Source organism: Thunnus maccoyii, chromosome 3, assembly GCF_910596095.1.
Source record: "Thunnus maccoyii chromosome 3, fThuMac1.1, whole genome shotgun sequence".
Classification (NCBI taxonomy): domain Eukaryota; kingdom Metazoa; phylum Chordata; class Actinopteri; order Scombriformes; family Scombridae; genus Thunnus; species Thunnus maccoyii.
In genome coordinates this window covers 15,127,861-15,142,242 of record NC_056535.1, presented here as the reverse complement: position 1 = coordinate 15,142,242, position 14,382 = coordinate 15,127,861, and the positions used below count along the sequence as shown (strand labels likewise).

General features: G+C 39.3%; 2 protein-coding genes across 3 annotated transcripts; both read right to left on the bottom strand.

Annotated features, from left to right (window-relative positions):
* Window positions 1-1,247: 1,247 nt before the first annotated feature.
* On the bottom strand, window positions 1,248-9,493 carry LOC121894277 (calcium-binding and coiled-coil domain-containing protein 1-like). 2 transcript variants are annotated; one of them, XM_042406774.1, is made up of 14 exons: window positions 9,342-9,491; window positions 8,481-8,629; window positions 8,250-8,352; window positions 6,862-7,064; window positions 6,492-6,704; window positions 6,209-6,357; window positions 6,057-6,126; window positions 5,580-5,834; window positions 5,371-5,496; window positions 4,955-5,050; window positions 3,806-3,923; window positions 3,569-3,714; window positions 2,217-2,299; window positions 1,248-1,905 (listed from the first exon to the last, which is right to left on the bottom strand). In XM_042406774.1, the coding sequence occupies exons 1-14, from the start codon at window positions 9,385-9,387 to the stop codon at window positions 1,878-1,880; spliced, it is 1,785 nt and encodes a 594-aa protein (XP_042262708.1). In that variant the 5' UTR covers window positions 9,388-9,491; the 3' UTR covers window positions 1,248-1,877. The 2 variants fall into 2 exon arrangements, with proteins under 2 accessions (XP_042262708.1, XP_042262709.1); XM_042406775.1 differs by lacking the exon at window positions 4,955-5,050 and having other exon boundaries at window positions 9,342-9,493.
* Window positions 9,494-10,482: 989 nt separating this feature from the next.
* smug1 (single-strand-selective monofunctional uracil-DNA glycosylase 1) lies at window positions 10,483-13,735 on the bottom strand. The gene is made up of 2 exons (XM_042407600.1): window positions 13,076-13,735; window positions 10,483-11,846 (listed from the first exon to the last, which is right to left on the bottom strand). The coding sequence occupies exons 1-2, from the start codon at window positions 13,403-13,405 to the stop codon at window positions 11,298-11,300; spliced, it is 879 nt and encodes a 292-aa protein (XP_042263534.1). The 5' UTR covers window positions 13,406-13,735; the 3' UTR covers window positions 10,483-11,297.
* Window positions 13,736-14,382: the final 647 nt, after the last annotated feature.

Sequence of the window (14,382 nt, the reverse complement as noted above, 5' to 3'; positions counted from 1 at the left end):
TGTCAGTCAATTCTACACACTATGTTGTCTTGTATTTAAATATTTCTACATCACATAACCATGATATTTCAGGAAAAAAGTTTTCCTGTTTCTTTTATCGTTTTCTTGATTTTGTTTCTGTTCTTGAATTTGAGGTGGTGCAATAAATAAGCCATGAACGAGGCCACAGAGGTCTCAGCTCTGCACATAGATATGTGAGTGAAAACAGGACAAAGAAAGAAATAAAATGTTTGGGCAAAAACAAAACAACGGTAATTTAAAAATCCATTAGTGTGATTGATTTGAAATATATTCACTTGTGTTGTGTGATGGAGGAGATTTAAATTACTTTTGAAGCTGGAACCATCTTAAATCTGTAAAGCTCTTTTAAGCTCTGTTTTGTTTTGTTTTGAATTGATGTAGAGCCTTATTTTTTATAAGATATAACACAATCTCATTATCATGCAAATATCTTGTCTCCATGTTCAGATTCAGGCACCTCATGAGTTCTTTTTTTCAATTTGATTTGTACCAAAAAGCTCTGAAACAAACACACACGCACAGAAACACAAAGACTGGGCTGAGCTGTTGTTGTTTTTACATTTTTATGAAAAGTTAATACTATTTTTTGCTTATTTGTTGCTTAATGGTTTGCTTATTTGATATTTGATGTTGTCTTTCTTGTATTTTGATAAAGGCGCTTTTTGTTCTCAGACCTTTCAGTGTCCAGTCGTCTTCTTCTTTGCCATCAGTTTGCACATATTTACAGGTACAACCTTGGAATGGAAACTACCACACCAGTCAGAGTTGAAATACTGTCATTTTGCATGTAATGTCAATGTTTTTGATGGTTAGTCTGATATAACACCGTCTGTCAAGCAGAAGACATTTGATAAAGAGTATCCAATCATGGTTTTATAGCAACTATGTGTAGAATTCAAAAACTTTGATGCCCCCTACTGGTAGTTTAAAAAAAAGACAGTAATGCAGTGTCCCACACAGCATCCACATTTCATGACTGTGACTATGAAGGCCAGTAGTTACTGTTTGAAAGACATAAACATGACAATACAGTGTTTGATTATTGTAAGATAGATTTCATACTTGGTTCTTGGGTCTTAATATCTGTGCATAGAGGAAGTTGTTTCACTTCAACAAACACGACACAGCGACACTTCAGTATTTCTGTACCGTAAGACAATATAAATATGTGCCTGCATTCCTTTAAAGTAAGACTTCACACATCAAAATACAGACTGCGCCCAACATGTATTTATCATATTTTATTAAAGAGCTTCATCCCTCCTGCAGAGGCTAAGATCAATAAACAAAAGTACCATAAATAATCTTTCATGTTCTTCCAATCTGAAATCTCCTGAACTGAACATTTCACACTCATCTGTAACACACACCCACACATTTGACACAGTTTCAGGATTCACACTTACATGCAAAGGTTATGGGCTGATATGCCACCAAAACACGATGTATTGTTATTAACTCAACTTAATCACGGCATCATTTAACAGTTTTCTCACATCACTAGCATCATATCTTCATTTTAATCTACTAAAAAGCTGCAAAATCTAGGAATTACACATAGAATCAAAATGAATCATTTTAAAAAGAAAAAGAAAAACTCAGCCCTTGTAAGTAAAGTAAGTACGCAAAAAAGGAAACAGTCTGAACTCTTAAGACTTAAAATTGTGCCATGTTTTTCTTTGAATACAGGCATCCATGAGTGACCACAAATATGACCTTTGTGAAGGGCATTTTATCCATAAACAGCTTCAAAACAACAACAGAATTATCAATAGAATTACAAACATCACTAGGTTTCCTAATGACCCACATACAGTACGTTAAAGCGGTCTGTCCTCCATCCATCCTTCTTCCTGTTACCACATGGGGGAGTCGGCCAGCTTACTGCAGAGGAGAACAGAACTGAATGTTTGTCAGAAGGAACCAGAAAATACTCTCCCCCACTGATCCACTGCTTCTTAAACATCAAATGATTTTATTATCGCTGCTATTTTCACTCTTATAATGTTATTAACACTGTTATTTTTACTCTCCAGTGCTGTGACTATTCTCATGAGAAAAGAAAGTGTCCAGTAAGTGGAACAACAGCTTTCATAAAACAAGTGTGAATTAAATCACCAAATGACATTACAGGAAATATGATTCCAATCTTGGAGGAGTGAAAAGGGTGTGTGTTGTGTGACTGGAGATGTCACCTCAGGACAGGGTTGACGAGTTCTTCTAGGATCAGCTGCTTCCCTTCACCAGCTCGGGGTTCACAGTCCTGCCGCTTCTCATCCTGATTTAACAGACAGAGGCAGAAGTGGATGTAAGTATTTTCTGTCGTTTAATAGGTGAGAATCAGTGACATTTCTATGTATCCCCAAATATAATCTGTCAATTGATCAAAAAATATAACAGCGAAGGAGTCGTGACCAAAGGGGCAACAAATGTTAACTGGAGAGTTCTAGGGTGCAGAACAACTTTTGGTCAGTCATCTTTTTCAGTGAGGAACTCGAGTGAAACAACATCTTAAACAACAACAACAAGATGGGAATACTGAACACACTGAACACTGAAAAAGATTCATCAGTTAAATCGATGGTTACACACTTACACATGACATCAAACCTGTATGTTAATGTACAGTATACACAGTCATATAGAATACATACATACAAAGACACATTCATATGCACATGTACACAGTCTCATTTATCTGTCCTGCTGTTTTTATCCCAAATATGATTCTATTATTTATTCATTAGCTTTAAACATAGTTTTAAAAGCCTCACCAGGGGCTGCACATTAGCTTCAGCCAGACGCCCTACATACATTACACATACATTGCTTATCTGTATGTATCAATATGTATCTGCATAGACCCTGTTAAATATACAAATAAATATATAGATAAATGAGATGTATATCTTAACAATAATAAAGTTGTATTCATTTTAAACATTTTACCGCTACATATTTGTAAAACAAGGCTTGATTGCACATAAATAAGAACATTTTAAATTGATCTAATATGAGCGAATGTATTTATGTATAAACTTTTTTCATCTTATAACAAGATTGTTGGTCATGAAGCAGAAAAGTGGGCTGATTTGTAACTGTAATCTGTGGTTTATAAACCTAATCATACAGTATTTTTACTCAGGATATATTCAAACAGAAGTAATGGTCAAATAATCAAGTGAACAAGTTAACAGAGATACTCACAGATATTCATGGAAGTTACATATTGTGATGGACAAAACTATATATAAATGTTTAAGGAATTCCTTATCTCAAACTGTGGCGAACATCAAGAAATATGTGATATATTTGATTAAATGTATCAGTGGTTCCATGTTTGTACTTTCAAACCTAATTTAATTAAATAAAACACATTTTCATGGCCTGTTTCTGCCTTAATCCCAGGTGTTCAACATCAGAACTGGAGCAAACACTTACAGAACAGGGGAAACTAGTCAAATGTTTACCCTCTCAGGTCTGTTTTAGCACTGACTGCAGGTGGTGTTAATCCTTGTTTCGTTTATGTGTGAATTGGATGGCATACCTGTGTGTCAGAGGCTGATGTGTCTTCTTCGCTCTGGATGTGTGTCTCAGCGGGGATCTCAGCTCCGTTGGGTGGTTCCAGGAACAGAGGCGAGCAGACTGATCTCGAGGAAGTATCCTTGTTAACCTCAGAGGAAGAGTCAGGAGCTGTTAGAATCAGTGAAGACTCTGTTAGTGCGCTCCTCATTACAGTGAAGTGAAATAGCAGGGCTGTGTTCTCAGAGACTTTATTACTCACAGATGGATGTGGGAACGTCTCCATTTGATTTAGTTTCTGGCCCAACCCCAAACTTCTGCTCTAAGTGACGGATGTATTTCAGCATATTCTGTGAATGTCCAGTTTCAAACCCATAGATCTGAAGATTTAAAGGAGAAAGAGAAGAAAAGCTGAATTTATTAAGTATATATGAGTAAATTCCAATTTGAACATTGGTGTTGTCCTGTCTCCCTGCCTTTTTTGAGTTTATGGTATAGTTATTTATTTATTTTATTATAGAAGATATCGTTATTAGCTGAAGTTTTCATCCAAATTTAATATAAATTTCAACCACATTTCGGCAAAAGAAAATTCAAATTAATGCGTGTTTCCATCTGCTGCCATTCAGCAAATATTTGGAGTTACTTCATCAAGATAAACAGCTGGTGGCGCTATTTTTCCAGTCAGGGCCATTAAAGCATTTCAGGGGAAATGGGTGAAAAATAACGTAGAAAACACGATGTAAATATGACATTTCTGTTTGTTCCATGTATTCATTTTAGGAGCGTTACAGTCTCCTCATCACTCCAGTGGAGCGAAAACGTTTCTATTGCACTTTGTCGCATTTTGCTTTTATCGATACGCCACGTTTTCCACCTCAGCCAAGTGTAAATATTTCGAGATTTTCCCAAATTTTCTGCATTTCCACTCAAGTTTTTTATGCACAAATTGAAAATGTGAATAAAAACGTGGAATCCTGAAACATATGACTTTTTTCAATTATACAAGGTCACAGCGAGTCAGTGCGCCTTCAGTTCTGAGTTGCATCGGGTGATTGGACCCCTTTATGCCTAATTTTCAACTCTAGTTATTTTTCATTACTCTTCTTTTTGTGTGTCTTTTGGCTTTGTTTTGGTCATTTTTGTGTTTCTCAAGTAAACAATAAATCAAATTATGGAGGAAATGAGGATGAACAAAATATGTAATTTTTTTTTTACATTTACACATTTCACAGGGGTCAGAGCACAGAATGCAGCTTCCATGACACATAATTGGAAATTGCAAAAGAGGAAACTGATGATGTGTTGATATATTCAGGTGGAGTCAGAGCCCTTCACTGAAAGATCCATTAATATGGATATATTATAAAGAAATATAAGATGCAGATGTGGTCTAGTGCGGAATCCGTGCCTGTTTGTCCAGCTGCTGCTCCTCTCTCTCCCTCTCAGACTTCCTCACACTGGCCTTCAGCTCTTGCAGCTCTCTTTTAGCATCGCTCAGCAGCACCTGCAGGGGGCAGCAGTTTTATACTTAGACCATCTGAGCACCAAACATCTGAACTGGTTCGTCCTCTCTCCCCCTGAAGATAACATGACGGTGCGAGGAAATGTTTACTCACTGCACTGTTCATGGAAAGTCTATTTGTGCCTGTATGTGAGCAGCCTAATAAAAGAGCTGAGCTGAACTTTGGCACGGTTCTCCAGTTTCCAAAAATGTAATCTGAGCGAGTGATGATGCAGATTAGTGGCACACGAGTGGTTATATTTAGAGATGACTGTGTTTGTGCGCGAAATAATAGTGACTGCCATGTTCTTTGATTTACTCACTTTATTGCAATCCCTCTCTCTCCCAAGTTCCACCTCTAGTTTCTCCCTCTCCATCCTCTCCTCCCGGAGCCACTGCTCCTTCCTCTGCACCTCACCGCTCAAGTCTTGTAATTTCTTTTTCTCAGTCTGCATCAAAAACACAAAAACAAGTTTAACAGCAAAGTCAAATTGACACATAGGTCATGAATCACACTGTCTCTCATCCTCACTTCTGCTGCATGTCTATAAGCCTCTCTCTCCAGGGCCCAGTTGGCGCGCTCCTCCCTGAGGACCAGGTTCTCCTCAGACAGCTGCAGGGTGAGCTGGGCGACTTGCAGGCGGGCTTGGTGCAGCTCGGTGTGGGTATGACCTTGACGGGTTCCCAGCTCCCTCAGCTCCCTGCGCAGGCACTCAGCTACATGCTCACTGGCCTCCAGACGCTCCTGCAGCCCGTGTACCTCTGCCAGAGAAGCCTCATTCTCCATCTGCAGAGAGAAAACAAAAATAGAAATGTTTATTTTAGATGGCACTATTCTGGCCTAAAAAAGAAGAAACTGCCTCCTAATTAATGCAGTTAAGTTGTTCTTACTCCCACTGTTGACAAGATGATGGTTAACTGTCTAAATCTGGACTGGTTCCAATTGTTGTTTGTCTCCTGTCTTCTGTGACTAACCTGAGTTTCACAAGAGAAGAATTAAACCACTCACCTGCAGAGACTTTCTCTTTTCCTCATCATGTTTCATTTGTTTGGACATTTTCTTTAATCTTTCCTTCAGCCTGTGGAAAATTAGATTAGTTTTACACCCAATAAATATACAAAGACAAATGATGAAGCATAATATATGTTTATAACACTTGCCTTTCCATTTCCACATTTTCCTCTTTCTCCTTGTCAGTCAGGACCTTGATTTCATCCTCCAGGTCTTTGATTTGCTGCTGACTCTCAGCTTTTTCATCCAAAAGTTTACTCAGTTCAGAGTTTAGATTTTCCTGACTATATTTCACATCCTTAAAATGTTGTGGAGAGAAGAGACAAAATATTATAGATTGTTTTTCATGTGTTTGTTCCATTGACCAGAAACTTATTTGCAATACATTTCAGCTCTTACTGAAGGCCTGAAGGCCTGAAGGCCTGTCCTTACCTCATGTTTTCCCTTTATCTTTTTCAACATCTCACACTGGAGCTTCACGTTTTCTCTAAGCTCTGAAATCTCCTCCTGCATCACTTCTCTCTCACGTTCCCACTCCATCTTTGCTTTTTTGCTCTTCTCTTTCTCCTTCTCGGCCTCCTTTTTGGCCACATCCAGAGCCTGCTGTAACTCTGCTTGTTCTTTCTGGCATTCTTCCAGTCGACTCTGTTCACAAACGTGGAGAAATAATACTGCTTATTATTTGTTTTCGGTACAACTTTAATGCTTATTTCCTATGTTTGTACTGTTGGTACTGTCAGTATTACTATAAAGGGAAGTGTTGCTCATGTAGCACTGCAGTGCTGGAATTTTCTCTTCTCACCTGCAGCAGCTGAGCTCTTGGAATGACCAGGAGCAGCTCTTCCTCTCCATCCTCCTCATCTTGCTCCTCTTTCAGAGTCTCCAGCTCCTCCAGCGGCTTAGGGGCACAAAAAGTGAAGGGCCGACTACGGGCGCAAACCTCTCCCTTCTTATCCACATACACAAACTGGTACTCCGTAGCACTGGGGCGTGGCAGGTAAAATGCTGCATGAAGTAGACATTTCCTATTATATTTTAGCCATTTATTTATTTATCTGTAATGTGATGTTTTACCAAGTATAATTAATTAAAAGAGAATAAGACATTATTACAAAGACTTTCAATTAGCCCTGAATGACCTGCACAATTGAACTTGAAATTAATGTGAAAATACAGTGAGTTTAACTCTGATGTTTCTGATTTATTTAACCACTGTTCCAAGAAATTTCACAGCAGCAATTTAAAGTTGCAGTGCACATAATTTATTGGCATCTAGCAAACGGACTTGGCAGAAATGGAATATAATATTCATAAATATGTTTTAATCAGTGTATATGTGAGGGGTCAATCAATATCAGCAAGATTGTTTATATTTGTTATCGGGGGCATTCCCTACTGTTAAATCAGAGATCCCCCCCCCCAGTTTATTTTCTTGTGTAATTAAGTTTAGTTTAACAGGTTAATTTGCATATCTTAATTCTTCTGAAGCCTGCAGTAAGGTGCCGCATTGCTGGATTTTGTGTGAATGCAGCCTTACATGTAACCTAGGTGTATGATCGGTACTAACTTACTTGGTTTCACCATCGTTATATTACAATTATTAATTTTACATAGCCACAAATAGATAAATTACCTCATCACTATGCATCCTGCAAACAGCTGTGTTTAAAAAAGAAAAATAGTATTAAAAATAAGTAGTGTCTTTCTTTCACTCCCTTCCAAAACAAATGCACGCACTAGCCAGATCAAGATCTTTACGACACAGGGCAGTGGCACTCATGAGAAATGTGGTGCTCTCATGAAAAATATGAAAGGCCCTCTCTAGAGCCAGTGTTTGTTTTGTCTGTTCTGGGCTACTGTAGAAACATGGCGGTGCAACATGGCGGGCTCCATAAAAGAGGACCCGCTCCCTATGTAGATATAAAAGGCTCATTCTAAGGTAATGAAAACACAACGATTCTTATTTCCTGGTGATTATACACTAATGAAAACATACTTATGAATATTATATTCCATTTCTGCCAAATCTGTTCTGCTACATGCCACTAAATCCAACACACTGCACCTTTAAATCAGTGTTTAAGGTGAAAAAGGTCAAGTCCTACATGAAGTGTACTCGAATTATGTAACAGCAAGATGCCACAAACAAACCCTTCATATTTTCTGTGAAACGTATGGCTAAATTCTTACCCTGAAATAGTGCACAGCAGTTGACATTGGTTCCTTCAGTGTAGCCTTCAGGAACAAGTGCCCATGTGTAAGTGTGATACTCTTTCAGTGAAGACCAGCCCACCTGTGGCATGATAGCAAACACACATTTTTAAGCCACAAAGCATACACCAATGCCCAATCACTGCCTTTGGACACCAAGAATAACTAATGGTTTCTTTGGTTTTGTGCCACTAAAGCAGGTGATTCTACCTTAAAAATCCCTATCCAGTCAGTGCTGCTCCACTGATGGTCAGAGGTCAAACTGTAGTGGCACTCCACTCTGGTTTGGGGGAAGTACAGTTGCCCCACATTTCGAAACACCACCGTGGACTGTTTATCCATGGTATTAGCAAGCTGTGCTGTTTAGGAAGAAAACATACATGGATCCAGTGATCCAGTTTCAGTCTGGAGGAGAACAGCTGATGAAAGGTGATAGCACAGTCAGTTCAGGAATGCAGCGTGGTCATAACACCAGTCGCCTATGGCCTCACAATATGTTTATAAACAACAAGCTCATATACCTCCTGAGCACTGAGGTTACAACATGTAACTTGTAAAAAACTGGACATATTCAGAGGATTCTTTGTCATTCTGAACATTGTAAGGATTAGTCTTTTTTCATTATTTCAACAATAAAAATGATCAGTTATCAATCTGCATCATAATTTATGTCAAAGTCTTATTGAAACACAGGTTTTAGAAGTAGTTATTGATTGTAAAATGAGTCCTTAGCCAACTAATAGCTCTGATTTATATTCCAATAACATCTTTAATGATGTTTTCCCATTTCTAATATTTCATTCCTAGAAACCACAAACCCGACATCACTGCATTCATAAAGTACATAGTCAGCACAAATAAAAAGGCAAGATTGTATGCTTAATAATAATTTATCTTAAATGCTGGCAGTTAATACACTTCTTATTCACAAGTTAAGAGATAAATCTTTCTTAAGTGCAGTTCTATATGTTATGATTAAGTAAACATGTAGTTATGAGAACAGTTAGTCACTTTATGCTCGGGTTTAATGAATTAATCAACCTGTAGTGTGTTTGTTGGTATGAATCCTACCTGATTCTGCTGAGAAATTAACGTGATGCCTTTTCTGCTGCCTCATGAAGGACAGAGCTGTACATCAATGTGTGGACAGTGACGAGCAATCCTGTTAGGTGCAAGAGTTTCACAATATATCCTGTAGCATGTGGACCCCCCCCCCCAGACTCATGGGAGATGCAGTTCATGAGTGCACAGCTCATCACAAGATAAAAACACTGCTGCAGACTTCAACTCTCGTCAGATGACACAGGATCTGCTGGTGGTGGTTGTTGCTCATTTCAATTCTCAGTATTGGCAGAGGAGGGGGTGACGTCTAGGGGGGAATTCTCCTCGAGGCTAAACATTTCTCCTTCTCTCTAACAACAACTTAAGGGAGCCCACTGCTCTGAAATCACTGAAACATACAAAATCAGCAGAATCCCCAAATCAAGAGCAGATATCCACAATGAGGTGCAAAGACCTCACTTGAAAGTGAGATTCATTTATGCTGCATTTATTTCAAACTGCTCTGAAAATACTGAAGCAGTGACAGACGTATGTTGTCTAAAATCCATGAACCAGTGCCATGTTTAATTCATCTGAATACAGCCTACATATATAATATTCTATGGGCCTTTTTCTCATAAAATATGTGATTGTGTAAGACATGTGGTCCCTCTTCTGAACACCTGGTGGCAGTGCAGTTACAAACCAACATTCAAAAAGTGAGTGAAGGTTTTTGTGTTTAGAGATTCACATCCACAAAAGTACACCCAAAATCACAAAAACAGATCCCTAAACATTTTCATGGCAGACAATTTGACAACTAAACATTTACTGCTAAACTATTATCAGTGTATTAAACCGGTGGTGTAGATGAATGCAGGTCAGCAGGTTGCTCTGATGGCAAGTGGTGGACTAGAAGCAATTTTCGGTGTCAAATTTAATCTCCAACATGTAGATTAAGAAACAACTGAGGCTTAAATCACCAGTTGTTATTTCTGTTAAAAATTAAACATTAACTGCTTTTGGCTTATTGGCATGTTTCACTAACATGCTAAAAATTAGCATTAGTTGTCTGTAGGCCTTCATCTATGGAGCACCACTGGATGAAAATTTAAAAAAAAACAAACATATTTCAATATTCTGTCTTTATTTAAACACCAAGCTCTTGATTTCAAGTGCTCAGCACAATAATACACAATATTGTAAAAAAAAAAATGTGATTAAAAAAAAGACATTTAAAAAAGAATACAAATGAATCATCTTGTACAGTGGTCCAACATGAACAGTGCTTACAACTCTATTTTTACAAAAGCTTCATTGTCATGACAGGATTTCTGAACTTTGTAATGTAACCAGTCAAAGCTTACAGAAAGTAAGTTGTGTATTCTTCTTCAGAGGAATATCACAGACTAGTTCTGTCCGTGATTGTTAGACTATGTAAGCTAATACATTTTGAAGGTCAATTATGTATAATATGTGCAACAACATCACTGTATTATGAAATTCCTTTTTCATTGTTATGTTTAGAAGGTGTTTCTATAGAGCTCTTCTCTATACAAGACCAATTACATGAAATTTCTTTTCCAAAATACAGTCTATCAATACCAATTAAAAATGCGTAAACACTGAATATTCACAAACAGCCTGAGCTTATACTTTGGGTATAAATGTATACATATATCCAGCATTTATTATGTTTACATTAGTGTAGAAGTATTTCTGAAGGTCCCAAATCCTAGTGCAATGCTCTGTCCACTGTCCTATAAAGCAAAGAAATCTAAAAACAAACAGATCTTTACAGTAGAAGAAAACATTGAAGTTGATGAACAGATGTGTTTACAGCATGAGCGATGACAGAGGTGGAAGGCATTAGTGTATTAAAAACTCATTAGAACATTCTGCATATACCGAGTCTCTTGTTGGAACTCCTTGCATGCTGATCCATTGTCCATTGAGGGATGGCAATCCACACTACTATTGATAAGGCTAAGGAGGCTGATTAGCTGATGTGTTGTTCAGCAGTGATAGGACACCGAGTTCTGCCAGCTTGGCTTTGGCTATTGCCTCCCAGCCCTTATTGGCTTGTGGGTTCCTGGGGGACGGATGCATGATGCCCTCAACTCGCACGTTAATACCTGCAGCAGTCAGAGCTCGCCGTGCCCGCTGCTCTGCCACCCGTCCAACACCAATCACCATGGAGACGCCCAGAGCCTCCACCACCTGGCACAGCGCAATGTCACACAGCTTCAGGAGATGATCCCGCTCACCAGCAGGCAGCTCTGGGGGGGTTAAATTCTTCCCACTGGTACTCATGAAAATGAGTGGGCAAAGGTTGTGCACGAAGCAGTGGCGGAAGAACAGTGCAGGTTCACCACACAACTTTCTGAAGAAGCCCCAGAAACGTGCGCCACTCACTTCACTCTGAGGGCAGGCGAGCCCTGTGATCCGTCGCTTCGGATGCTCGTCTTGAGGATGACCGACCTCCCCTGTGATCTTCAGCCAATCGACAACTGACTTCACTTCACCAAAGGGCACCTGTGCAAAGAGGAGGAGATCATTTACCACCATAGGTTCATCTAGACACTTGGAAGGGGAGGGTGAGGCCTTATTTTTTCTTCCCACCCCCATTCCGTGAAGACCTGCCCCACTCTGTCTCTGATTGGTCTTGCACTCATTGCCTTTGTTGGTTAGATTTGGTTAGGTTTAGGCTTGAGGAGTGAGATGGTTAGGGTTATGGCAGAGACTGTAAAAAAAATAATGGACGTAGCCACCATCACGTCACTCTTTGGTTTGTGGACTCCCGTTTTCAAGTCTCGAGTTCAGCCTTTTGACCCTTGCCAGAGAGGGTGGAGCTGACCCTAACGCTAGCTGCTAGCTTTATTATTATGGTGCATTTTAAGTCTATGGTTAACTGTGATGTAATGCTAATTTTGGCTAGCAAAAACAGGCTAAAAACAAAATGTACTTACTGGAAAAACTGAACAGCTGACACCTTAAAGGGTCTCTTAGTACAACTGAAAGTTGAACAAGTCTTTTTTAGGCGACCAAAAGGTTACAATTAATTTTCATGAACTGAAAACACACTAAAATAGCGACAGCTACGCCTATACTACTATTCTAATCTGGGATTACGACACGTAACATACGTAACCAACATTATCGCCGTGATAACTACTTGTCAATCACAAGGTAGCTACGCCGTAAAGCATACCCTGCTTTAATGTCTATTTTACTCTAAATTGGAACATAATTTACAAAATGAACATCATGCTGTATTGAAGAGGACTTGAAAGTAGTGCTTGAGACCATCATTAGGAAACAGTTTATTGAGATAATAAATCAAGCAAGAAGTAGGGTAATTTTCTCATAGACTTCCATACAATCAGACTTCTTTTTGCAACCAATGGAGTCGCCCCCTGCTGGCCATTAGATAGAATGCAGGCTTAAGGCACTTCTGCATTGGCTTCACTTTTCAGACGGGGAGCTACCCACTTGGATTAGGGTAAAAATATCAGGGTCAGGGCCAACCAGAGGCAGAGTAGGGGTAAGGCTTCGCAGAATGGGAGGTATTCAGTTGGTTGCAATCTGGTACCTCACCGCTAGATGCCACTAAATCCTACAAACTGTCTCAGTTAAACTGGGCTTTGTTGTTTGGGTGAGATTCCACATCCATAGCCAATGAGCAGGCAGTGAATGCATCATCAAAGCGTTACTACTCTGTCCCAAGTTTATTTAAAAAGATGTACATATTGGTAAATCCTTACCCCTGTCTGTGCCATGCCGAAAGGTCCAGGATTCATCCCTAAAAACAGGATGCTTTGTCCGGCCCGACAGTACGTCTCCACGTAGCAGCGGTGGGTGTCCCAGGCGTACTCCAGCGGGTTGTAGATGTACCGGACAGGCTCGCTGAAGCTGAGCTGGCGGAGGTGGGTGTTCAGCTCCAGTTCAGCCTGCAGGAACCTGGAGGAGATGGTCATGTTGCCCTCTGGTACCGCTTTAAAACTCTGCTCCTTTGACTCATACAAAGGCAGCTCCTTCTCCTCCTCGCCATCCCCACAGGCGAGCTGACCCGCAGAGGAATTGTCAGCTAACATTTGTGGTTAAACGCGTATTAAATGGCTGATAAAACCGGAGCATTAAGGTCACGTTTTGCCAACTTCTTCTGTCAAGTTTCGACACTGACAACCGACTATACAAACGACTTTTTATGGTTTAGATTTTCATAAACACAATATTGTTCCACCATAGGAAGTGCTTTCTTCCTCTGCGTTTTTCTTCTGGTTACATTAAAAGCGGCTGCTGCCCTCCAAAGCAACACTGGTGTTATTACAGCAAGGAACTGTAGTTAGTGGAGTGTAATGTGGATGGTAGTACCTGTGATCAGTGACTTACACACATGGTGGACTCAACAGTGGTGGAAGAAGTACTCAGATCCTTTACTTAAGTAAAAAGACCAATACAGCAATGTAAAAATACTCCATTGCAAGTAAAAGTCCTGCATGAAAAATCCTTCTTATGTAAAAGGACATAAGTATTATGAGCTTGATATAGTTAAAGTATTGCAGTAAAAGTAGTGGTTTGGTCCCTCTGACTGATATATTATTATATATGACATCATTAGATTATTAATACTGAAGCATCAGTGTTTAAGCAGCATGTTACTGTTGTAGCTGTTGGAGGTGGAGCTAGTTTGAACTACTTTATATACAGTTAGCTAGTTTAGTCCTGTGGTTCCCAACCTAGGGGCTAGGCCCTTCAAAAGGGTCACCAGATAAATCTGAGGGTTTGTGAGATGATTAATGAGTGAGGAAAGAAGAAAAAACAAAGTTCTGATACACAAATCTGTTTTCAGTTTTTGGACTTTTTCTCTAATCTTTGATTTTTTTTGTGAAATATTGGATCATTTGAACATTTGTTGAAATGAAACCATGTGAGAAGTTTAGAGGGCAAAATCACTATTTGGTGGAGCTGTGAACAACTCATAGACATCTGAAATGTGACCCCGACAACACACTGCTTTTTGTAAGATGTCAAAAGCCAAAAAGGTTGGAAAACACTGGTTTAATCTTTA

Coding starts and splice junctions, on each gene's coding strand:
- LOC121894277 (XM_042406774.1), bottom strand. CDS start 9,387: ATGAGGCAGCAGAAAAGGCATCACGTTAATTTCTCAGCAGAATCAG. Junction 6,705..6,861: donor CAAGAGCTCAGCTGCTGCAG/GTGAGAAGAGAA, acceptor GTTTGTGAACAG/AGTCGACTGGAAGAATGCCA. Junction 3,924..4,954: donor AGCAGCAGCTGGACAAACAG/GCACGGATTCCG, acceptor TTAAATCTTCAG/ATCTATGGGTTTGAAACTGG.
- smug1 (XM_042407600.1), bottom strand. CDS start 13,405: ATGTTAGCTGACAATTCCTCTGCGGGTCAGCTCGCCTGTGGGGATGGC. Junction 11,847..13,075: donor TCGGCATGGCACAGACAGGG/GTAAGGATTTAC, acceptor CTCTTTGCACAG/GTGCCCTTTGGTGAAGTGAA.